At 43.1% G+C, this 23652-nt stretch overlaps 1 protein-coding gene across 13 annotated transcripts in view; it reads left to right on the top strand.

The window, feature by feature from the left end:
• Positions 1–20954, top strand: part of TMEM229B (transmembrane protein 229B) — a 48406-nt gene extending 27452 nt beyond the window's left edge. For 10 of the 13 annotated variants that reach the window (XM_048948498.1, XM_048948497.1, XM_048948487.1 and 7 more), the window contains one exon: positions 17042–20954. In XM_048948498.1, coding sequence (XP_048804455.1) covers positions 17069–17572 — 504 coding nt within the window. In that variant the 5' untranslated portion in view covers positions 17042–17068 and the 3' untranslated portion in view covers positions 17573–20954. Of the gene's footprint in view, positions 1–3257; positions 3365–8026; positions 8080–10373; positions 11586–17041 lie in introns of those variants that run through there. The other 3 variants (XM_048948490.1, XM_048948489.1, XM_048948500.1) reach the window with 3 other exon arrangements.
• Positions 20955–23652: the final 2698 nt, after the last annotated feature.

Here is a 23652-nt window from a genome sequence, read left to right as displayed (position 1 = left end):
AGCAGAACAAGACTATGAATAATTAATTCCTCCAGTGCCTCCTGTATGTGCCATCCACTTGGGCTGCTTGGAATGCCATCTGCTGGAGATGCAGACAGATCTGCTCCCAGAGCCACAGGGACACGACCCTGCAGACTGCATCACTCTTCCACTCAGTCTGCCCTTCTCCAAGAACCTGTCATATGCACTGTTGTGACATCCTTGAGGACACAGAAGTAACCTTTGCTCATTCTGTGGGCTGTTGGTAGGAACTCCCATAGCACAATGGAACTGGAATGTGTCTGATCACTGATAGAATCCTGGAATGTCTGTGGGAGGGAAATGAGGATCAAGAAGGAAGCACTGACTGCTCCCTTTTGTGAAAGCTGGTAGCGGGTAGCACCTTTAGTGTGGCTGCACCTTGTTTTTGTAAGAGAATTTATGCTATGTTAGGTTGTTTCTATGTCCTACTGAGAAGCCAGACTCTCGTCTGCCGAAAGTCCTCTGAGCATAGCTGGACTTTTCTTTCTTTACAGAGTACCTTAGCATAGAAGAGGGTGCTTATGTGCTGTAAAATGTATACCTTTTCTCAACTCATTTACTAGTGGGCATTTGCTCCATGATTGGAAAACTTGGCAGCTGAAGCTGAGAGGTGCCAAGGAGTTGAGGAACTACATAGGCTAAATTCTGAACTGCTGTGAGCTCTTGGGATAGATGAGCTGGGAGGTCAGAGGGAACTTGCTGAAGACGTTTTCAAAGGCTCACCACAAAATTCACAGACACGGGGGAGAATTTACCCTCTCTGACATGTTAGTATGAAGATTCTATCAGCCATTTCACATACCTGGGCTGCAGAATGCACACCTTATTTCAGACTTCTAAGTATTGTCCCCCATTTTAATTCTGCGTCTTCCAGATTTGCTCTTGGCTTCAGGCTTTTGATGAGAGATTTAGACTTTTAGTGTGGGAAAAGTTACCATTAACCAGCAATTTCTGCAGAAGTAATGGGCTTCTTTGGCAACAGTTCAGCCATTGTGTTTGCAGCTGCCTAGCAATGTCATCTACCTTGATTTTAGGGCAATTCAAATGTTCTTCCACAAAAATGAGCTTTGAGGAAAGAAACTGGATGTTTCGATCTAGGAAAGACACTATAGCTCACATCCAGAACAGTTTTCAGCTTTCAATTTAACCTTCTCACTGAATTTGCCCTAAAAGTCACTCACCTCTGGGGCTGTCCTAGTCCAGAAGCTGAGGGAAGTCGTAGGTGGGAAACAAAAGTGAAATCCCAGCCTGGGTTTTGAGAGTGCTTTTTGGAAGAAGTGGAGTAAGTGTGCTGGTGAAAGTCTGCCCAGCTAGGTGGAGAGGTGGGGCCTTTCACAGAGTGGCTCTGAAGGAAGAAGGTATTTTTCCTGAGGCAGGTAAAAAGTGTTTGTCTTCCTGTGGTCTGGATAGAAGTGTGGAGATTGGAAAAATAGGGGTTTTTTTTCTTTGTTTTCTTTTTTTTTTTGTTTTAATCAGATAAGGAAGCAGACAAACAGAGCAGGAGGTGGATGTGTGGTTTCCATAGTGATGTAACTGTGGAAGCTTTTGCATGCTGAGCTTTGCCTCACTGTAATCACACTTAAAGGCTACGAGTATTCAACTCTTCTACAAGGGGAATGTAAATGTGCGAACACAGAAATGAGAAAAATGCAACTGCATGGCCAAGAATATGTGGATGTTGGGAACCTTATTTTTGTCATGGCTTGTTTCTCCTTTATCTGTTGTTCTGTGCTGAGTCAACACACGTGATAATACTGTTATAATACCACATTTCTTGCTGTACCAGTCCGTGATATGCTGACTTGTGTCCTTAGTTTTCTTCTCATCTGTACATGCAAACATTCCACAGCACTGATAGCTGTCACTCTGTTCACCCACAACAATTTCAAACAGGTACTGATTGAGAAACATGTTCCAAACTCTTTCAACATACCAGCTGATCAGAGCACCACCCTCTCTCTACAGCTGGGGGGAAGGTACTTGATGCTGCTCCTAACCATCACCTCAGCTGTTCCTGTAGGCTGTGGAAATGAACTGCACGTGACATTAAACTGTAGTTTATTTGGGAATTTTTGAAGTGTTTTACTATTAAAAACAAACAAACAAACAAAAAACCTTTGGGGGATTTTTTTTTTTTTGCATTTGGAGAGAGATGGTTATGAGCTTAAGTGGCTGAATTTGAAAGCATTCAAAAAAAAGATGGGGTGCCAAATTTTTCAGCATCTCAGTTGATGGAATATCAGCAGGTCATAGAGGCAGATAAAGAACATATCTGTGTGCAAATGCTACACGTTTACACATCTGACAACTAGACACACCAATCCTGCATACCCAACCTGCATAGTCTTCATGAGTCACAGGCATCTGTGCCTCCTCGGCTTCCTCTTTTAATGGCATTGCTGGATGCTTCCCATGCTCTTCCTCTGAAAAAAAGTCCCTTACCTTGGGCGTTTGTTTTGCTTGTCTAATGGATGTAATGGGTCATCTGTTCTCTTTATAGACAGGAATGTTAATTATTTTCAGAAAGCTAATTAGGTTGCTAATGAGAAGCTCTACTACAGTAATATTTCCTTTAATTATTCACTCTTAAGTGCTGTACAGAAGAGAAGAAGCTTATTGAACATGCTGTTAAATATGAATATGTGAATCCACTCAGAGATGCACCTCCGGGCACCCCGGAATAAAAAAATGCCTTGGTGAACTCCAGCATCCATGTGACACAGATGACTGAGTAGACAAGGGTGATGCTGGAGCCTTCCAGTCCTGCAGCCTTTCTGACTCTATCTGGATCTAGTACTGCTGCAAGTGGCTGATTGCAGTTGCTCTCTGTGTTCCACTGGTGCTGGATGGTTTTTGGCAGTATCTGTAACCAATTGTGCAACCTGCTAAACCTATCTGTAACTAAATGCAGTTCTTGTGGCAGCCAGAGGCATAGGAAGGTGGGGTGATTAATCCACAGCTGTATCTCAGAGTGCTGTGAACCTCAGCAAAACGGAGGTTTCATGAGTCCTTTGTTACTGTGCAGTACTATTTAGCCCCTCACATCTCTCTTGTGGCCACTGCATCTTTGGTTTTGCACCAGTTTGCACATTGTTTTGTGAGGCAGCACAGCTTTAAGATACCCAATCCATGTGTTCACTTTGGCTCTGACTTAGGAATATCATTTTACTTCTTCATTTGAGACCTGGGTGCTACTTGCCTAATTTTTTTTTTTCTTTCCCCACCCTTCATTGTAGAAATCTCAATGGCTTTTAGAATTAATCTGGAAGAGCTATGGTATTGCAGATTTAGGTGTACCTCCAGAATGAGAGACGTTGGGTAGATCTCCAGTATCTCCTGATCCGTAAGTGCTGAGCCTTCATGCCGCATCACATCTTTGCAGCATTCTCTGATGTGTAGTCCAATTCCTGAGGCTTCATCGCAGCCTTCTAACACCTCTGCCACTTGATTTCTTCTATGCTCTCCGTCAGACTCCTGGAGTCCTTTGTGTGCCATAGCTCTGTCAGGAGGGGAGCAGTACTCTGTTGAAAGGGGACACGTCCAGGCAGCAGCAGGAGCTCCCTGTGCCTGTGTGCTGATCATCGCAGAGCCTGTCACAGAATGAAGGGAGGTTCTGCCGGTGTTGTGACTGCAGCGTAGAACTTTGTACGTTATAATGTGCTGTCAGTGTCTAAATTCAGATGAGTGGGAGTGACCTAAGGCCTAAATAGCTCAGAAAACTGTTACTAACATAAGGTTTTAGAAGTCACCCTTTAATTCTAGAGTGTTTTCAGGTACAGATGTACTCTGTTCTGTGTTACACATGCACTTGTTTAAAAGTTGCTTTTACGTATGCAATGTGTAAGTTAACTTTGTATATTGTTACGGCTATGGGAACTCTGAGAAACAAGGAAAATAGAGTGAAGCAATCTGGTTAGGTGAAGGATAGGTTCTAAGTTAGAACAGGTTTAAGCACAAGGAGCACACTTGAAAAGTGCCTCAGTAGCCATTCTAAACACCTTGGTTTCGCTAGATGCTGCCATACAAAGTCGTGGCACTAGCATGAGTTGTCATAAGTGCAGTGTGACAGGTCTTTTGTTGTATGGATTGAGACTGCTCATATAATGGAAGCGCATTCAGTCTGACTTAGCCACGGTAGGTGATAAGAACTTAAATTCTTATTCATCCTACCAATAGCGTATGCTCAAATACCTGCTGATTGACATAGAAGCCCTCACACACTGCTTGGTATGAGTGCCTCCTGAGAGGAATGGACAGGGTGACCAGTGTGTGTGCCTCCAGGGCTGCCAACAGCAGATGTGTGATTGAAATGACAGCTCTTAAGCATTTTACATAAGCAGAGACAACATATGCTGCTGCTCTGGTTCCATTTGCTGTGGATCATCTGATGCTCTGTTTGTTGAACACATGTTAAAGATGATTCTAAAGGAATTTAGGTATGCTTTTTGTTTGTTTTGGAGAGGTTTTTTTTCTTTCTTATGTTTTTGGTGACTGATGTGAGTAGGATTATATTGAAGAATTCTGTATTACTCTTATCAGAAGATCATTCCTCACACGCAGAGGAGAGCTGTCCCTTTGCCCAGAGGCATGAGGTACCTATTGTTGCCCCAAGGAAAATAAGGTAAAGAAAAATATCTTTGTGTTTGATAAGACCTGAAATTATCCCACTTAATCTTGGGTAAACTGGGGTAAATAAGTGATGATTCTACAAGCTTCAAGTGCCTGTAGGGAGGTATTGGGAAGGTGCAGGAATAGTGCCCTGGTGATACCAATGTGCAGGCTCCACTTTTGTTTCCAGTATGTCCACTTGTGGCTGCCATCACAGCTTGGGTTGACTGCTAGCAAGAGGCTGCAGAGACAAAGCTTGTAGCCAAGGTACCTGGGAGTGCCTGAAGTTTTTGAGTCCATCCTGGTCTGTATGTGGTGAGAAAGAAAGTCTATATGAAATTCAAAAGCTAGTAAAACTGCCATTCAAATAATTTGTCAGAATCGTGTTCTGCTGTAGTAATGGTGTAAAGCAGGTGACTGCAGCCTGAATCTCAAGGAACAGGCGCCCCTATTAAAGGTTCTTTTCAGTTAATATTAACAAGAGCTCTGTGCCTGCACAAAGGAGATGTCAATTCCTCACTGCTAAACTAACGGCTGTGTCTCCTAAATAACATGTGGGTTGTTTTTTTTTTTTTTGAGTATGTCTTTATCTTTTATCTTCAGGAAATTGCAAAATAAAAGCTGAAAACATAAGTCAGGTGTTAGGGGCACTCCAAACAAAGAGCTGAACAGAAAGTCCCAAACAGAAAATAGCCTGGCTCTGGAAAAGCCCTGTTCTGCTCTGGAGCCAGTGATGGGTTGCCACTTGGGCAGGATGCTTCTGTCACCTCTGGCCAAGGCCATTCTGTCTGAACACAAAGGGACAATTACACAGTAGCTGGATGAAGCATTAGGTTACAGCAGGATAAAAGGAAGTCAGGTGAATTGCTGTTCAGTGACAAGGTAGGGACCACACCATGGGCTCCGGAGGGGCAGTTTGCCTCCATTTTGCCCTCCTGCTGCACTGTGACGTGGCCATGGTGTTTTTCTTTTCTGGGTGTTCCCCCCAGGCCCCAGGAGGAAACAGAGTCCTTCTTACCAGGTGCAGAGCACAGTAAGCTTCCTCTGGCAATGTCACAGAAATTAAGGGACAGCTCGGTCATTGTGAGAAACTGGTTATGGGAGGTATTAAGAAAGAATTGAACTCTGTGGGTGGAAGCAGTGATCTGACCACTTCCTCTTACACATACGAGTGGAACGTAAATGTCTCTGTGGAGTGCAGCCTGGTAGGGAGCATCTTTTCTCATCTTGCAGCTGACAGTGTCCTTGTACATCACAGGATTTGGTCACTAGGCTTTGTGAAACTTTCAGAATTCTACTCTTGGGAACTGGGTGAGGTATTTTCTACTCAGAACTCCTTTTCCTTCAAAGATTAAGTGCCATAGGATTTCCTAAGGAGTGGTAATATGTTTGACAGCAGCTGATGCTGGTGAGGTGCTAGAGCAGGGGTGAACAGTAAGATTCGGGTACTTGGCTGTGTTTGGGCTTGGAGCTATTTGTTGTGTCAGGTTTCTGTCTCTGATCTGATCAAAGTAATAACATCAAAAAGTTGCTGAAAATATGTCTGGGTCTGCGGTGGGTCTGATCTTCTCTGGAACAAGCATCAAGCATCTTGCCTGTGGAACCCAGCAGTGAAGACAAGCCACGTGCATTGCAGAGCTGAAACCAGGCAGACACCGACTGCCAATTGCTCCTCCATAGTCTTGTCCCTGTGTGTTCTGGAGGGCCCTGTATGCCCATCAAAGTGTTTTTGTGAGTGTAGTTTGGTGTTAGTGAAAGGTAGTGACTGGACTGTTCAGAAATTCTGAGACTGAGAATGTGAGCTTTATCTGTTATACATCAGTATGAGAGGCAAGTAAATGAATACAGAGTCAACTGGTGTCTGGTCTCTCTTTAGACATGGCCAAGGTTCCTGGCTAATTAGTGCCTGTGGTTGGATTATGAAGAATCTTTGTCAATCATTTGAAATATAAGAAAACATAAGAGCTTTGTGTCTTGGAACATCTTATTTTTGAAGCCCAAATAGCAAAATAAATAGGATTCTAGTTTTTAAATCTCGGTCTTCCTGCAGCAACAGGGAATTAAGAAAGATGATGTGGTTTAACATGTTGTTTTAGGTACATACTGTTTGTGTGTTTGTACAGGCCTTTGTTACTTGAGTTTACTGATACCTGGTTGTATCCTGTGATGGAAATACTAGGGGAAGGGGGGATGAAGTATTCTGATATGAGCTGGGATGCAAGGAATTCATCTGTCTTAACAAACTTCTATTCTAGGAAGGTGTTTTTTCTCTCCTTTCTTTCATTTCATCCTCAATGTTGGCATCTGGGACAGGCAAATGCAAGGCAGGAACTGGCATTTGGCAATTTCAGTTGTGATGTGTGCTGCTAGCCCCGGGCTGAGGCTGCAGGAGATTATGACAACAAAAGCCCCCTCCTGCTGCTGATCTTTCTGCTGGGCATTAGACAAATGATAGCCATGCCCCACTGCAGCGCCAGGTTAGCGGAGATGGGATTTAAACAATTGACTTCTCTGTTTCATATGACCAAAACAAGTCAGTGCACACAGTCTGGCTATACTTAGTCATTTTCTGTTCTTCCTGCATACAGCAGCTTCTTCAGACAGAAGGGAATGCTGAACTTGAGAAGCACAAACAATCTCCTGCCTGCAGAGCAGAGCAGAACTTAGTTTTCTGAAACAGTGTCTAATACCAAGGGAAACTGTTCTAGAGGCTGTTAACTTAAGGTTGATAGTCAGAAGTAGGGTAGAACATGTATGCAGATTTTATCTCATCACTGTAGCAGCTGTGAAGAGCTATGGATCTTCATTATTATCTGTGTAGGTGAGGTTAGTGGTTATGAAACAAGTGATTCATTTTCCCAAAATCTGGCCCCTGCAAGGATTCTGCTTTAATACACTTGAAAATTTACTTCTGTGTGTGCACTCTTCCTCATTTCCTTCAATTCTACAAATTATCCCGAGTCTTTCCAACTATCTTCTTTTGAGCCAGATTTTGTTCTCAAGGCAAAGTTCTCATGAAGTTTTTTCCCACATTATTTCACCAAATCACTGAATGGCTTATGTTGGAGGAGACCTTAAAGATCATCTGTTTCCAACCTCTCCCATCTGGGCAGGGTTGCCAACCACTAGATTGGGCACTAGATCAGGTTGCACAGGGCCCCATCCAACCTGGTCTTGAACATTTCCAGGGATGAGGCATCCACAACTTCTCACCAGTTTTCCCTCCCTTTCTATGCTTTAACTCTTGGGTCTTAAAGGAGACAACACAAATATGGTAGCAGTTCAAGCAAGAAAATTGTTCTGCTTTTTATTGTGGCAGCTGTGTGTATGAACTCAAATCCAAATCTCCCTTTGTCTTTGTGTGTTGACCTTTTGTGTCTGTGCCATCTTTCTCCAGCTGAGAGAGGAAGATATTTTCTGTGTGAATGGGCAACCAATAGGAGTGAAGAGGTGAGTATTATTTTGACCTCCTTGCTGAGTTTAGGATTAGAGTTAGTAGTTCTTAAGGATTTTCTGTAGTAAGGTGGAGGCTTACTAAGGTGGAGTCTTAATTCCTTTCTCAGATGTTTATCAAGTAAGCGGTATTTACATGACACAAGTAGTTTTCAAGTAGTTCCAAAGAAAATGTTTGTTAGGTACTATTCACTAGACATGGTTTTGAATTCTTCTGAAGACTAAATGTGTACATCAGATCCAGGATAAGGGACGAATACGAGTAGGCTTTCAGCACATATCGCAGCCACAAATGGCCAGATCTTCAAAGCAGAGGTATTGCATTATTTTATGATTTGGGCCACTCTATCTCTATCATTCAATCTATGAATGATTAATTCCTGGACTTGTCATACGGCAGTGTTCAAAGCATCCCTGTGCACATACTTATCAACACGTCTTGTGTCTTATTTCAAGAAGCCTAAAGGCTGATACTGATGTTGACTAATAAATATAGGCCATTTTTCAAAATGCTATACTGCATCAGAGTGAAGAATCCATTCACAGGTTTTATCAGGAATACCGTTCAATAAAGCACAGTCATCTGGGCATGCTGCAGTCAAAAAAGGGAATCTGAAAGAAAGATGTAGATCTAGCATTAAATGTACCTGCTTTCATATGGGATCCTCCCTAAAGGATGGAACTGGGCATTCCCTGTGGAGCTGTAATATGTGGTTGGCAAACTGCAGGCAGGAATCCTGAATCTAGCATTTTTATATATCTGTACATCTGTAGGTAGATTTAAAAATTGTGTAAGCATAGTGGGTTGATTTGCTTTAATTAAAACAAATCAAGATATCTGTGGTTCAGTCCCAATTAGAGCGTGAGAGAACAGTTCAGGTCTGTGATTTGGGAGTGAGGCAGCATGAAGCTCAAAAAAAACTGGAAAGGAACCAAGGTGAAGTCAGCTGCAGACAGAAGAGAGGCAGGGCATCCTTCTGACCCAGCTCCCTGGCTCACAAGCTGGAGTTTGTGAAACTGCAGCTGGGAGCACACTTTTCTGCCTGGAAGAACGGTACTGGGAAACATTTCTGGGACTGTGCTTTCATGAGGTGAGTGACTTGAAAAGGAGATAGATGTAGGGTGAGGCAGTAAAAGCTTGAGGGCCAATGCTGAGTTAAGAAACTGATGACTAAAGAGGTAACAGGTTTCTCTGAATAGCAGGAAGAAGCAGATGTCCAGTTCCACATGAAGCACAAATGTTTAGTTACTCTTTTATGTGAAAAAGGCTGTGAGTGCTTGGCCAACCACTTCTTGGAAGGTTGATGATTTCAGTTAGGTTTTCCAGTGGGAAAGTGCCACCTTCTTGAGGCACAAATCAGATGGGTGACTTTGATCTGAGAAGAAATATGAACCTGTGAATTTGAGGTTTGTGACAGATCTGTTTCTTCATTGTTACAAAAGAAAAAAGTGGCAAGAGTGCATAAAAAGTGAAGATGGTATGAATGTAGTTGTAACCCAGACAGAACAGAATCATAGAATCGTTAAGGTTGGAAAAGGCCACTGAGATCATCTAGTCCAACCATCATCCCACCCCCACCATACCCATTAACCACGTTCCTCAGTGCCATGTCTACTTGGTTCTTGAACATCTCCAGGGATGGTGTCTCCACCACCTCCCTGGGCAGCCTGTGCCAGTGCCCAACCACTTTTTCTCAGAAGAAATTTTTCCTGATATCCAACCTGAAGATAATAAGCTTCCTGATACTTCGAGGAAATAACAGTGCTGAAAATGTAAGCGTTCTTTTTGCAAAGATGTAAATGGCAACTACCCAATGCAGCAGGGGGATATGTCTGCTGTGTAGGAATTTGGCCTAGAACCTAAGACTTTGGTGGGTTTTTTTTGTTTTTGTTTTTTTTTTTAATTTCTTATTAAGGACAGAAAAATTTGAGTAGTCTGTGAAGACAAATATCCTCAGTGATAGCACTTACAGGATGCTTGCAGCTTTTTCTGAATTGAGCTAAACCTGAACAGTAGAGGCTAAAATTCACTAATTTATTTGCTCGTACAATGTATTCCAACTGCTGATTTTTGTGCTCTGCAAGCCAGTTATGGCATGATTCACCCCTAAGGTAAAATGGAAGCTGTTTCAGAGGAGCTGCCTTCCCCAGCTGTAGGCAGGGGTGCCTACCTGAGGATTTTGTTTGACACGGTGGTCAGTAGGACTCTGAGACTTAGCCTCTTCTGCCCATCCTTCCCAGATCATTTGCTGCCTCTCAGGATCTGCATGAACTTGAGATGAAGATGAGACAGCCACCGTCTTGGGGGCTCCACTAAGATTTCTTCCTTAAAAGAGAACAATTTAGCAATGTGAAATCTGTGAAGCTTCCTCCTGCAAGGCTGTTAGCAGGAAATCTCAGGCTTTGCAGCATGGCAAAAGCAGAGAGCACTTTGAGGTTCTCATTACTTCACATTTCAGTGGTTGTTTGATATTAGGAAAAGTGTGTAAGTAAATAAGAAAAATACGTATTTGCAGAATATTAAAGGAGGAACAGTTAAGAAGGAAAAAAAATGTAGAATTGCCATCAACAGACTTCAAGAAGTTTTCTTCTCTCTTTCCCCTTTTGATGGCAGTCTAAGGTCCCATTTCTGCAGGTGCTTGAAAGTGTTCTCTCTTTTATTTCATCCATCTCCATGCAGCACTTTCTGCCTGTGAGGCTTGAATCTATCTCAGCATAAGCCCAGATGCTGCATGTCTTCATGGTTTGCTGCAGATTCTGTTCCTCTGAGGTGAGGAGTGGCCACAGCTGCTTGCTGTGGGTGCTTGCACTGCCCAGTTACCCACTACCATCACTTGAATAGTAGGGATTTATAAAGGTTTGTGTGCTGGAGAAGAGAAATGCAAGCAGAAGGAAAAAGTTTTTTGCAGCTGTGTATGTAGCAAGAATTTTTTGAGGCTGCTCTCTTCTTCTGCAGTAAAAGAGGTACCAGACTTCTGAAATGCTGCATTTAGTTTCTTCTGCAGCAAACCAGGAGACGCTGCCTCGGATCTGCCGATAGTTCTAATGTTTGGGGGTTTTTTTGGTCTTTTTACACACGCAGTTTTTCTTCACGGTTTTAGGTGACTTGGATTATCTCACGGTATTAGCAGGCAAGGATTTTACATACTTTTACTTCAGTGCCTTGATCACAAGATTCTTTTCTGCCAAGCTTCATTTTCGATGCGAAGTGAGTTTGAATTTCTTGATGTTCTAATTGCCAAACCTGGCTTTCTTCCACTGCATACTGATTCTGGCTTGTAAGAGAAAATTGTTCTGAAGAGCTGGGCTAAGTGCTTGTTTGTTAGGACTGGTATTGATCTCAGAGTTGTCTAAATCAATTTATTATTGTGAGGTTGTTTATTAGGAGTAGACCAGTGTGTATGCTTTTCATTTTGCTTTGGAAAGAAGACGAGAGGGCATTTACTAAGAAGAAAAAGAAAACTGCAAAAGAAGAGCTGCCTTAGATTTCCTTAAGAAATCATGTAAGTTAGGCAATATGCCTTGATCTTAATGTTTTTTCTCCCTTGTGTTTGCTGGCTCTTTAGTGGCAGAGGAAATGATATTGGCTGTGGCTTGTAAATTCTCAGCATGTTTTCAGGATAAATTCTCTCTCCACTCATCACTCTGTTTTGATTGCTTTTCCTTGTAAGCCGTGATGTGCATTATGTTCTCTGAATGTCAGATTTGCTTCAGTCAGCTAATGCAACATGTTAAGCCCAAGCTTTCAAAAACAGCCGTGAATTTTGATTGCTACTGTGCGTGAGCACACCGTTAGAGGTGCATGTCCGTGGCCGCAAGCAGTGAGCTGACAGCTGCCCACCAAGAGCTACCAATGCTCAGTCCTGAAGTTACGGACTGTAAACTTGCAGCAGCTTTGGAAAAATCATTTCTGGAACTCAGTTCTGCCCTCACCGCAGAGAATAAGGTAAATTTAGGCTACTGTTAAGACTGAAAAACCTCTGCAGGCTGATAGATGCTCTGTCTACTCCTACAGCTGTGCCCTGGCTTCCAAGTGTTCTCTGTGCTGGGGCTTTGGTGGACACTTTCCTCTAGTGCCAGTGCATGTCCTGAGGACTCAGGGCAGCTTTTTCACATGGGAGTGAGGCAGGTGAGGTGGTGTTCTAGCAACTAGCTAGACAGGGACTTGATTTTTGCCTGAAAAGATTTGGACAGACTCAATGATAATAATTCTACATGTTGAGTGTGATCTCAGCCACTTTTCACAAATTTGCCTTGTGAGCATGCTACTTGCTTGACTCTAAAGGAGCTTTTTGTCTGGAACATAAGAAGCATTCCACTTGGTCACTGGAAGTGAAGAGCTGCTGCCTTAGCTTGCTCTCAGGTTAGGGTGGTTGCTGTGGGCAAAGGTCCATTCCGGTAACATGAGGCAATGCATGGTGCAGGGCATGGCAAGTCTCATCTTCCTGAGCTTTTTTTTCAAGAGATCACATTTGTCAGAAAAATCTTTAAACTAGTAATGCCTTCTTGTTTTCTATTTGTTCCTTGAAAAGCTCCCTCCAAAGAAACCCCCATCTTTCTCCTTATTATGAAATGGTGCCTTCTGGGCATCCCACATAGGCATTACTGGTAACAGCTACACTTCCCCACCCCTTCAGCTTAGTCTGGTAATTGGATTCATTTAATCTTCTTTTGTCGTCATTCCTTTTTACTGAATCCCAGTTCTCTTTGGAACAGATTTGAAAGATAGGCAGGGTCAGAGGCTGCCAGCAAGTATAAGAATGTACAGGGTGAAGGACCCAGAAGATGATGTATCTTGTAAGGAGAAGGAGCTAGAAACAAAAAATGAGGGGAAAAAGCAGAAAATTGTCTTTCTTCCTTGCAATATAGTAGACCTCAGAAGATTGGAGACAACATACATCCCAATGGAGTGGAGTCCAGAGAGAGAAGGAACAAAAACAGATCAATATATTCAGAAGTAACCAAAATCCCAGAGCTCCAGATCCATCCTGAAAGTGCTAAGAGTAAGGAAGGGCCATCAAATCTGTCAAGACACATATGTCTGTGGCTCTCTTCTAGCACTCATTATGAGGCTTGATCAATCGATTTGCTGGAACTGTTCCACACTTTAGAAGAGCTAAAATTCAATTTTCTGAGATGCAGTTAATTGAGGCTCTCAGTTACCTGGAGGATGGCTATCTCCTCAGACTTATGACTTCAATGCATAAGTACTGCTGAGACTTTGCTGCATAAATCTTTAAACACTAATGAACTAATGTCTTGGGGCCAAATCCAGCACTAGTGTTCCGTAAATCTTTACTTCTAATGATCTGTGTGAGATTTATACAAAAACACTGAAGATAGATACAGTTGCAGCATGTTAATGGTGTCCCTGGTTGCACAAGCATTCTGATTTGGAGCTTACTCAGAGGGAAAGAAGAAAGAGTAGGAGATACGCATTTAAAAAGGTATTGCCTCTAAAACATATGTTGCTTTTCATCAACATGTCCTCGTTGACCTACTCTTTGTTAAAGCAAAAAGGCTTTATTTGATTCTCCCAGCCTTAATGAGTAGCAAAGTATCTTCAAAGATGTCCCAATGAAAATCATCGGTAAACTCATTAAGAACAGTTACTTTTATGTAAATACTACTTGGGTAAGAAGGAGCATGTCATAAGCGGAAGGGTTTATAATAAGGAAGTGGCAGGTGCCACTGTTTCAGAGTTCTCTACTCACAGTTGTCTCATTTGGAAAAAGGGGGAAAAAAAGGACAACTGGAAGGGAGGATGAAAGTCTTCCTCTTGCACAAAGGATCTTGCACTGATATTTACATCCTTTCTGCTTATGTGGCCTCATGCAGCAGGTTTGACTGCATCTTGCTCACCCTAAGCAATGATGGATATCCCATTTGGAGTTGATATACTGAAGTGTGGAAATATGATCTTATTGCTGTTACAGTATTGTTTTCTTACAGCCCTAAACCAGAATTCTGCCCTAATTTTTCTGAACCAGGTCTCTGTAAAGAATCACAGCCCTGCACAGTCTTCCCCTGTTCGACCTGTCCTTCCTTGTTGTAGGCAGAGGAGCTCTTGTCCTCTGTGTTACCTGCACAGGCAGCACGTTCCTCTAAGGCCTGGTTGTGGTTTCCATAGATCTCCCATTTTTCTTGTAATTCTATCATCAAGTTGGAAAAGAAGGTCCTGCTTGAGAAAAACACAGTGCTTCTGAAATGTTTTTGCTCAGTCTTAATTATGACATTTTGAGTGAACCATTTCTCTAGCTGCTTGAAATATACTTTTCTGGTGGAAGGTACTTCCATCATCTCGAGCTGCTGTCCGTGTGCAGTCTCCATAACTTGCTCTGCTGAGACAATTGCACAGATGGCAACTGTGTTTCTTGTTTTCTGGAAGCTGCTGCTCATTCCACCAGAGCTACCTCGCTGATGAATGCCATTTGTTTTTCTCAGGGGACTGAACAACTATCGTATACTCAGAGTTTTTTAATCTGTATTACTGTCACTCCATTAAAAGTCTTGTATCACCAAGATCAATTATCTGTTTCAAGCTTTTCATAAATGTGCATCAGTTACAGTCTTGGCCCTCTGTCTGGATGCTTGTGCCACTAACAGCCTGCAATTATTTTGAACATGGTCCTTGGGCATTAACTGCTATCCAATAAGACAGCACCATTTTCCCTCATTTCCCTTTTAAGACTGTTTTTCTCTGTACTATCTGCCAAGCATGAGCCACTTTGGTATGGCTGAGAGACAAGATACTTGGGAATGGCTGCATTGTCAATTACTTTTGTAATTGCTCAAGCAACTTGTCATCATGACGCTGTACAATACGCAACTTGTGCAAGGATGTAGCTTCTTGTATACACTCTTGGCATTGCCCGTTCTGTTATATTTTTTAACGTAGACTTTGGTGTCACCTTGAATTGAATGTTGTACAGGAGAAGCTGCATTGAGTGAAGGACTTATTGCCTAGTGCAGTGGAACCAGATTACATCTGGGCTTCCCCAGTTCAGCAACTGCCCTGTCTACAGGTGCTTTTCATCAACAGGCCGTCTGTGAGGATTGTCCTTCAAGGACATCAAGAGCAGGAAGTTCCCATCAAGCTTGTGCTGACTTGGCACCTGACAGTTGAAGGGAAGTGCTGAGACAGTGTCAGCACTTTGATGCTTTACTTCTTGCAGTTACAATGAAAGGCTCGGGATTCATAATACATCAGTGGTGGTTATAAATGGGGTCATTTGTACTGTAGAAGTTGTCTCAGACCTGCTTTCAGTTCAGCTATTAGCCAAAAATTTCAGTATCAGGAATTGATACTTAGCAGAGTCTTTCACCCACAAGTTCAAAATGTGCTGTTGACCCAAATGTGTAGCATTTGATGATAGTTCAGTACCATATGTGAAACAGATTGTGCTGTTAGGAAAAGAGTCTTTGTTCATTCACATCATGTGAGCTGACAAGTCTATGGTTGTTTATAGGTGATTACGTAAGACAGGAGTGAATTCATGGATACAGTTCTGTCCTTTCTACTTTCAATATTCCCCATTGGTTTTCATTGCGAAGAAACATACCACAGTTCATCTCTCCTCCCATAGGTACTTTTTCAGTGAATATTCTCTTTTGTGCTCTCCATTTTCATTATTCCACTTCCATTTTCCTGATGATTTCCTGATAGTTTTAGTCACACTGCATGTTAATATTTTGTCCAGAGAGGCAGTGATTACAAAGCAGGGCAGGAACAATCCACTTGGAATTGCACACAGGACATAGTGTAGTCCTTACTTAGCACACTGTACCATGGGGTTGACAAGTGCAGAGCAAGTGAATTAAATAATGCCTGATGAAGTCAAGAAACTCAGCCTGGAATAAAAAGTTTTTTAAAATCCAGAAGATGTCAAATTCACCCTAGAGCATTGGTCTCCCTTCAATAAAACTGTATCTAATCAGCTTCTGCCAGTGAATATAGTGTGGTAAAGCAATGCTTAGGACCTTGTGAATCTCTACAAAGAAGCATGAAAATCAACTGTGTTTAAACTGCTCAGCGATAAGCAAATTATGCCCTCTCACAAATCACTTCACCAAGTTTCCTCCTGTAGAGACAAATAGAGTTTGTTCTCATTTCCTATTTATCATGACTAACCACCTCTCTCTACGCTCAGCTGTTCTTTTTATTCTCATTCTTTGTGCTTTGCTGTCCTGAAGCAAAATCTGTATGGATTTCAATGGCTCTCTTGTCTTTTTTTGACTTGGTACTGGGCAGTTCGATAGCATAAGAGATGATTCTCTAAATCCTAGGTATGATGCCAAAATCCTCTAACTGAAAGAATTAAGAAGAGATAACAGTTTAGCTGAATGGATGCAAGGTGTATATGGGGAAGTGTAAAACCTCTGAGACTTTCTCTTCTGGTTTCCTTTCTGTAGCTCCCATCAAATCTCAGTCTTTCTCTACAGTAAACTTTCTGGGTATGGAGACTGTAGGAGACAGATGAAAAAGGCTCAGATTTTCAATGCTGTGCTCAGCTAGTCTTCATTTTAGAGACAGAAATAAAAGCAGAGCACAGATGAAAATAGAGCAGAGCACAGAAATAAAAACAGAGCAAAAAGATGATGTGTGCTCCTTCTGAGAAGCCTGTATTTTTCTGCTGATGATTGCATCCAGTAAATTCTTTAGTAGCCTCACTCCTGGCAAAGTCCTTGAAACTTTCAGTTCCCTCTCTACCATGAGTGCAATAACAGCTACATCCCAGTCTTCAGTCAGAGTAGTCCAGATGCATTCTGAGACTCAGAGCCTGATAAGGTGCCACCTTTCCCCAGGGCTTAAATTTGCTGTAGTAAAAATGATACAATTTTAAATGCACTTTTCTTATTAGAATTTTCCCTTTGTGGATGTTACTGATCTGTGCATGTTGCAACCTAGGCGGTAAAGACTTGAATTCCTCATTGACTCCTCTCTCTGTCTTTGTTTCAGAGTGCCTACCAGGGCGCGTGCAGAAGGATGGCTGCGGCAGAACCTCTGACCGCTTTCTCCCGATGGTACCTCTATGCCATTCATGGCTATTTCTGTGAGGTCATGTTCACAGCTGCCTGGGAGTTTGTGGTCAACTTCAACTGGAAGTTCCCAGGTGTTACCAGTGTGTGGGCACTCTTCATCTATGGCACCTCCATCCTCATTGTGGAGAAGATGTATCTGTATCTCAAAGACAAGTGTCACATTTTAGTTCGCTGCTTTATTTACACCCTCTGGACGTATCTCTGGGAGTTCACCACTGGCCTCATCCTACGCCAGTTCAATGCCTGCCCGTGGGACTATTCCCAATTTGATTTTGACTTCATGGGCCTGATCACCCTGGAGTATGCCATCCCATGGTTTTGTGCTTCTTTCATCATGGAACAGCTGGTGATCAGGAACACCCTGCGCTTGAGATTTGATGAGACTGCCGAGCCAGGGGCTCCTACTGTTCCCATTGCCTTGGCCAATGGCCATGTGAAGACGGATTGAACCATGACTCGGAGCCACCCTTAGCAATCTGAGAGAGCCCAGACCTCTACCACAGGCTGTTAGCTCTGGCTTTGAGGTACTGCTCCTTGCTGTATGATAAGATTCATAAACCCCATTTTTCTAATGGGGGTGTGCATGGGATATACCAGAAAAAAAAAATGGAACCAATAGATTTTGTAAGGATTTTACTCTTTGGGTTCCAAGGACCAATATCAGTTACTTGTTAGTTAGGTCATTTCTGATTTTAACTTATTACAGATGAAAGCAGTCCTTTTGCTTACACTTTCATGTGGAGAAAGAAGGAGGGAAAAAATACTAAGGTGGAAAAGTATTCAAAAAGGAAAAATGGAATCATTGGAGGATGGTCATGGACACGCCAGCAAAGTCAGTGATCGGCTTACTCCATTAGGCAATATTCAGGTGCTTGCTTGCAACCAATACCTCCTGTGGGACCTGAGATGCTGCAGGAACAAGGAAAATCCGTCTGCTATGGAGAAGAACCTAAGGCTGGCAGTCTGCTGGGGAGGTAGATGGTGTTCCCCTCATGAGGTCCCACTGGCCTACCCCGAGGTTCTTTTTTTGCACCACAATATAATATGGTGCTGGACATCTTGCTGAATTTATACAAATCTTGTACTTTTTGAAATCTCGGTCCTGATGATAGATTTTTTTTTCTTTTTTTTTCCTTTTTTTTTCTTCTTCTTCTTCTTTTTTTTTTTTTTTTTTTAAGAAAAAGCCTTTTTTGCTGAGTGAATTTTACCATAATCTGTGCAATCTGAATCTTGGCAAAAGGCACAATGAATATGTAAGTCTTCCCATCTCCTCTGTCCCCCCAAAGCAGAACTTGTCTGAAGGGCTGCTGCAGATTCCAGCTCTTATCCCAACCATGCAAACTTTGTAGAGACTATACATGCCACAAGAGTTTTCTGCCTTCCTTCCCAGGGATTCCTCTGTTTCTGGTGATGTTGATGACTTAATCTGGCTGCAACTCATTGTGTTTGACCAAAGGTCAAAATTTTTGTGTGGCTGAAGTGATACCCAGCATTCAGTCCTCTAGCACTGATGGTCACCCTCCTCCATCAGCACTGGCAGCCCAGTGGTCTCCTCAGTGTTCCAAGAGGATTTGCTCTTCTTTCCCAAATTCTATTCTAAATAACTACAGCAAACCTTTCCCATGAGAATAACTGCAGGCAGCAAGAGATATACCATGCTGTCTGATATAGGGAGACACATTACTTCCAAAAACAAACGCACTTCTCCCTGAGGAGCTCTTCTTCACAGTTTGAGCAAGGTTTTGGGTTCTAGTGTGAGAGAAGCAATAGAGAGCTGTAGGAGCAGGGAGTGCTGTGGCTCCATTTTGGAGCTGCTTGCATGGGGGCAGTTTGAAATTTAACCTCTTGGGAACACTTGTAGAGTCTGGGAAAAGCTGTAGAACAGGAAAGGTGCCTGATACTGGCAACCACAGGTTAAATAATGTGCTTTGGTAAGCCATGGCTGTCAGAGTTAGCCACAAAAGTGGAATTTCCTGTTGTTAGAAATATTGTGCTCGTGACAGCTTTACCAGGCAGGTTTGCTGTAATTGTCTCATAGGACAGATTAATTTTGAGTGTTCCTATACTGTAATCAGCAGAGCTGCAGCAGGGATGAATTTGGCTTGAAACACACGTGTTTGTCTGGTTGTGGGTTTCCACTCTTGCACTGGAAGTAGCCAGGTTATTTTTGTGCTGCTCCTCTGTCTGAGGTAGAGCTCAGCTGTGAACGTTGTCCCTGGGGAATCTTCTCCCAAGGGGAGAAGCACTTCTAGCCCTGTGAAGGGAATCATTGTCTGGTTCTGCCCCTAGAAAGCCAGTGTTAATCCTTTCTGTGTTGCACAGTGTGCAATTATTTTATTTCTCTCCTTCCCCCTTCTCACATGACATCCATTGCTGGCAATGGACACAAATCAATGGTGTCAAGGAGTTAATCACATCTGCCCTAGGATACACAGTGTCTCTTAAAGCACTCTGAATGTTTAGATGGGTATTTAGGGTTTCCTTTTTATAGACCATTAAATTAAAAGAGAGCAAATACTGAGTAGATGTATATACTTTTTCCTTGCTGTGATGCCAGTATTATAAAACCAGAGAAGCAGTATGTTTGTCAGTCCTGATGGTCTCGCGTGTACAGACCCAGGCAAAACAGTCACCTCGTGTAGTGCAGGGGGGCAAAAAGAGATGAGCTCTGCTGAATTAGAACAAGAACTGCAAGGTATAGATAAGAGCTGGGATCTCATCCCATATCTGGAGGTGTTCAGGGCCAGGCTGGATGGGCCCTGGGCAGCCCTATATGGTGGGTGGCAGCCCGGCCCATGGCAGGGGGTAGGAACTAGATTTTCTATGAGGTCCCTTCCAACCTAAGCCATTCTATGATTCTGTGATGTCCCCGCTTTGGCCCTAATTCTGTCAGGGTCATGCAGTACCTAGAGCCGGGCTATTCTGGCTATTCTCTCACAGCACAGCATGGCTGTGGTGTGATGCTGCCTCTTATCTCCCCACACCATCTGAAACCCTCAGTTTCATAGAAGCATTCCTAGGATCTCTGCTTTCTCCTTAGCAGCTACAAAACTCTCAGAAGTGTTAGAAGGAGCTAGCAGCATCATTTGGTGACTCCATACCAGCTGCAGGTGGGACTAAGGGAGGAAGAGTTCACAGAGCTAACTTGGTACACAGCCATGTGTTGTGACTGCAGAAGTTTCCACCAAATGGTACAGTTCTTGCACAGTGATGTAATATTTAGGTGCTCAGGCTATGGAGGCGTCTCCCAGCAGCTACAACATCTTATTCTATTATCCCTATTGCCTATGCCATTGTAACCACTACTCTGGTTTGCTTTCTAGCGATGTCTGATGAGTACCACCTAGATATTACATCCTTAGAGACTTGTAACTTACACCCAGAAGTGCACTTTTCTTGCAGTTTGCACACCAGAAACAGGAAGGGACCCAACAAATTATTAAATAATTTCAAATAATTCCCTGGACAACAAACGTTATTGCAGGGTTTGCTTTAATACCATGTACCTAACAAAGCAGGGTTAGCTAGACTTCTTGCTAAGCAATGTGGCTTTGTCTCTTCTGCAAAATCTCTCTTTTTAATACGTGTGATGCTTCTTACAACATCTTACAGGAGAAGTGCCCAGAGCACGTTACTGAGGTCTTGGTGGCAGCTCAGCATGAGCTCAGGAGCTGGACTGAAGTGATAGAGACACTTACATTGTGAAGGAAAGAAAAAAAACAAAAAACAACGCACAAGGCCTAACCATTTGTTTGTATGTGTATCTTCCTTGGTAGATTAAAGTTGCCTGTTTTGAGTTCACCAGCAATAAAAAAAAAACTTGTGATTTATCCACCTCGTCCTAACTCTGCAGCAGGAAGGAGACAGGGGCCCTGTGCTGCTTTTTGAGGAGGGTGGGGAATGGGAGTGGTGGATTTTGGGCTCTACTTTTGACTCCCTTGTATTGCTTATCCCTCACTCTGTCCACCCTAAGGGGTGCACACGTACATGATAAAATACAGTTCTGCATCCTCAGCACACGGAGCAGTTCAAGCACTGTTGTGATGATGTCTGTGTACATTGCAGTGATCTTGCCAGAGGGAAACAGTTGGTTCAAAGCAGGACTAGACCACATTTTGATCTTGGCGTTATAATTGAGAGAAATGTGTACATATGTACCAGGTATAATTATGCCTTTGGTCTGAGTGCATTTTCTAATTAAAGCAGAATAATCCAATCAAACTTTTGCTTGACTAGTCCTGTGACTATAAAAGGTAAAAAATGGCTGAAGGACTCAAGCTTCTGGAGAATCAGGAAGCTGGTGGCAGAAGTTCTCCTGCGGCCAGTAGTGTTGCTCTGCTACTGACTTTTTGTAAGCAGCACCGAAAGAAAGGGGATTTCTTCATTCACAGGAACGCCTGACCTCTGACTACTATGAATAAAACATGAACCACCACCAAGACGTGAACTGAAACCAAACAGATTTCTGTTTTATTTTTTTGCTGGGCCATGAATATGTGCACTATACCCTGAATTCAGGGGGACCTGCTCTCTTTGCTTCAGGCTTTTTGCTTGCAAACTGCAGCTGAACCACCAGACAAGGAAACTGCTCTCTTCCCCTTCCTTCCTGTGTGTTTGCAGCTACCGCCTCCCCCTGTAGAAGGAAATTCTTCCCTGGTGCATCCCTGCTCAGTCAGAAGTCATTCCCACTGTGACACCTCACCCAGCTGCTTTGGCACCCATGCACAAGTAGGCTCATGGAGCTAGGGAGGCATGAGGAGTGCTGTCAAATGGCCACCTCTCATGCCTGCCTTCCCTCACGCCCCTGATGTGTCTGCTTGCAGCCCCAGACGTCCGACGCAGGTGCTGGAAGAAGAATTGCTGTCTGGAAGTAAGTCCAAGGGAGGCCTGGGTTTGTTGGTGTCCAGCCCACCACTTCTTTAAAGACAAAGCTGCCCTTGCCCAATGAGTTCTTTACTATAGGTTGCCCAAACCTCCTCTGAGGAGGAAAGGAACTTCAAAATCTCATCTTTTTTTTTTTTTTTTTTTCCTTTTTTCTCAAGGAGATTCTCTCCTACAGCTCCATGGAAAAATAGTGATATGTGAGCTGTTGCTCGTTCAACTCACAGAGGTACTGAAATGCCCCCAGCTCTGCGCTCTATCTTGGTAAGGTAGCCATGCTGAGACATGGGACACTTCAGTGCTCAGGGTGCTGCCTGTGGCACTCTCAGCACCTGGATTAACCTATGGGCCTACTCAGGAATGCATTTTGCTGTATAAGTTGTACTCTTAATTCCATGGGTTCCGAAGGAAATGTTTTTCATGTGAAAGCAGGAGGTTAAAAGAGAAAGACTGAGATACAATACATCTTCGTTACCATTTTTGATCTCACTTGAAAGCATTTTGTTTAAAGTTCCAGATACTTACTTGAGCCTCTAGATACCAAATGTGGGAAGGTGTTTGTCAAGGCCATGGAAGATACCACTAGTACCACTTAATGCAGGTGTGCTGTGCATGGTGTGCTGCACTGCCCCAGCGCAGCCTGGGAGAGCTTCCAGTGCAAGAGGACTACAACCAGAACTGCTGATGTAAGTGCTGGGTAATGGCAGTCCTGCAAGGCCTGCTGGTGACATCTACATTCCCAAATCTTCAGGATCTGGACGGGCTGGAAGCAGATATTTCCTGTTCTCCGTGTCTGGGACTTCTTGCAGGTGGAAAGCAGTGTGGCAGGGTTTGTTCTGGCAGAAGCAGAGCATTTCCTTGACTCCTTCCTCTAGAGCCCAGGCTGCTCACTGCTGTTGCAGCTATTGGATTTCAGATGTGAACGGCCTTTGTCAGCTCCTCAGAAAAGAGCAGTTTTTGAATGGTAGTTACAAATGCTTGATGTTAGTTTGTAGAATGGTTTGTCAATTAAGGAGCTAACGACACGTATGTATCTGCAAGTTCTTATTTATATGACTGAGTGGCATGCTGTCCTGCTTTGATGCTATAAAGAAGGAGAAAGAAATATACTCTCTTTGTTTTTTAATAATTAAAAAAAAGAGTAAACATGCAGTTGAAACAGTATTTGTTATATAAGTGAACACTATAAGCGTGGTGATTGTAGATATCTGGCCTTTCAAACTCAGGACATTTTCCAGTACAGAATGTGTGATTAGCTCCCATTGCAACATATCTGTACTGCTACTTTGGCATGGCTCTTCTCATTGTATTTTGGGGGATGAGGGGAGGGAAGGAAGGGAAGGGAGCTCCCTGTATTGGACAGAAACTCATCTAAGAAGCTGGGCAATCCCTGGTTATGGCATGACACAGGGACCCTGGGCACAGGGTTGCCGTAGAGAAACCTCTCTTTACCAAGGGTTTGGACTAGATGATCTCCAGAGGTCCCTTCAACACCTCTGATTCTGTAATTCTGTGGTTCTGTTATGACGCATTTAGTTGGAATTTGGGAACCAGTTTAGTGCACCGCATTAGGGGAGTCTTTTTTTGTAAGACGTGTTTATTCTGCTAGCCTGGAGCACAGAGATTTTCCTTCCTTTCAGAAGGCTG

This window comes from Lagopus muta, chromosome 6 (assembly GCF_023343835.1).
Source record: "Lagopus muta isolate bLagMut1 chromosome 6, bLagMut1 primary, whole genome shotgun sequence".
In the NCBI taxonomy this organism is placed as follows: Eukaryota; Metazoa; Chordata; class Aves; order Galliformes; family Phasianidae; genus Lagopus; species Lagopus muta.
The sequence above is the reverse complement of the archived record's forward strand: the minus strand, read 5'-3'. Positions and strand labels throughout refer to the sequence as shown.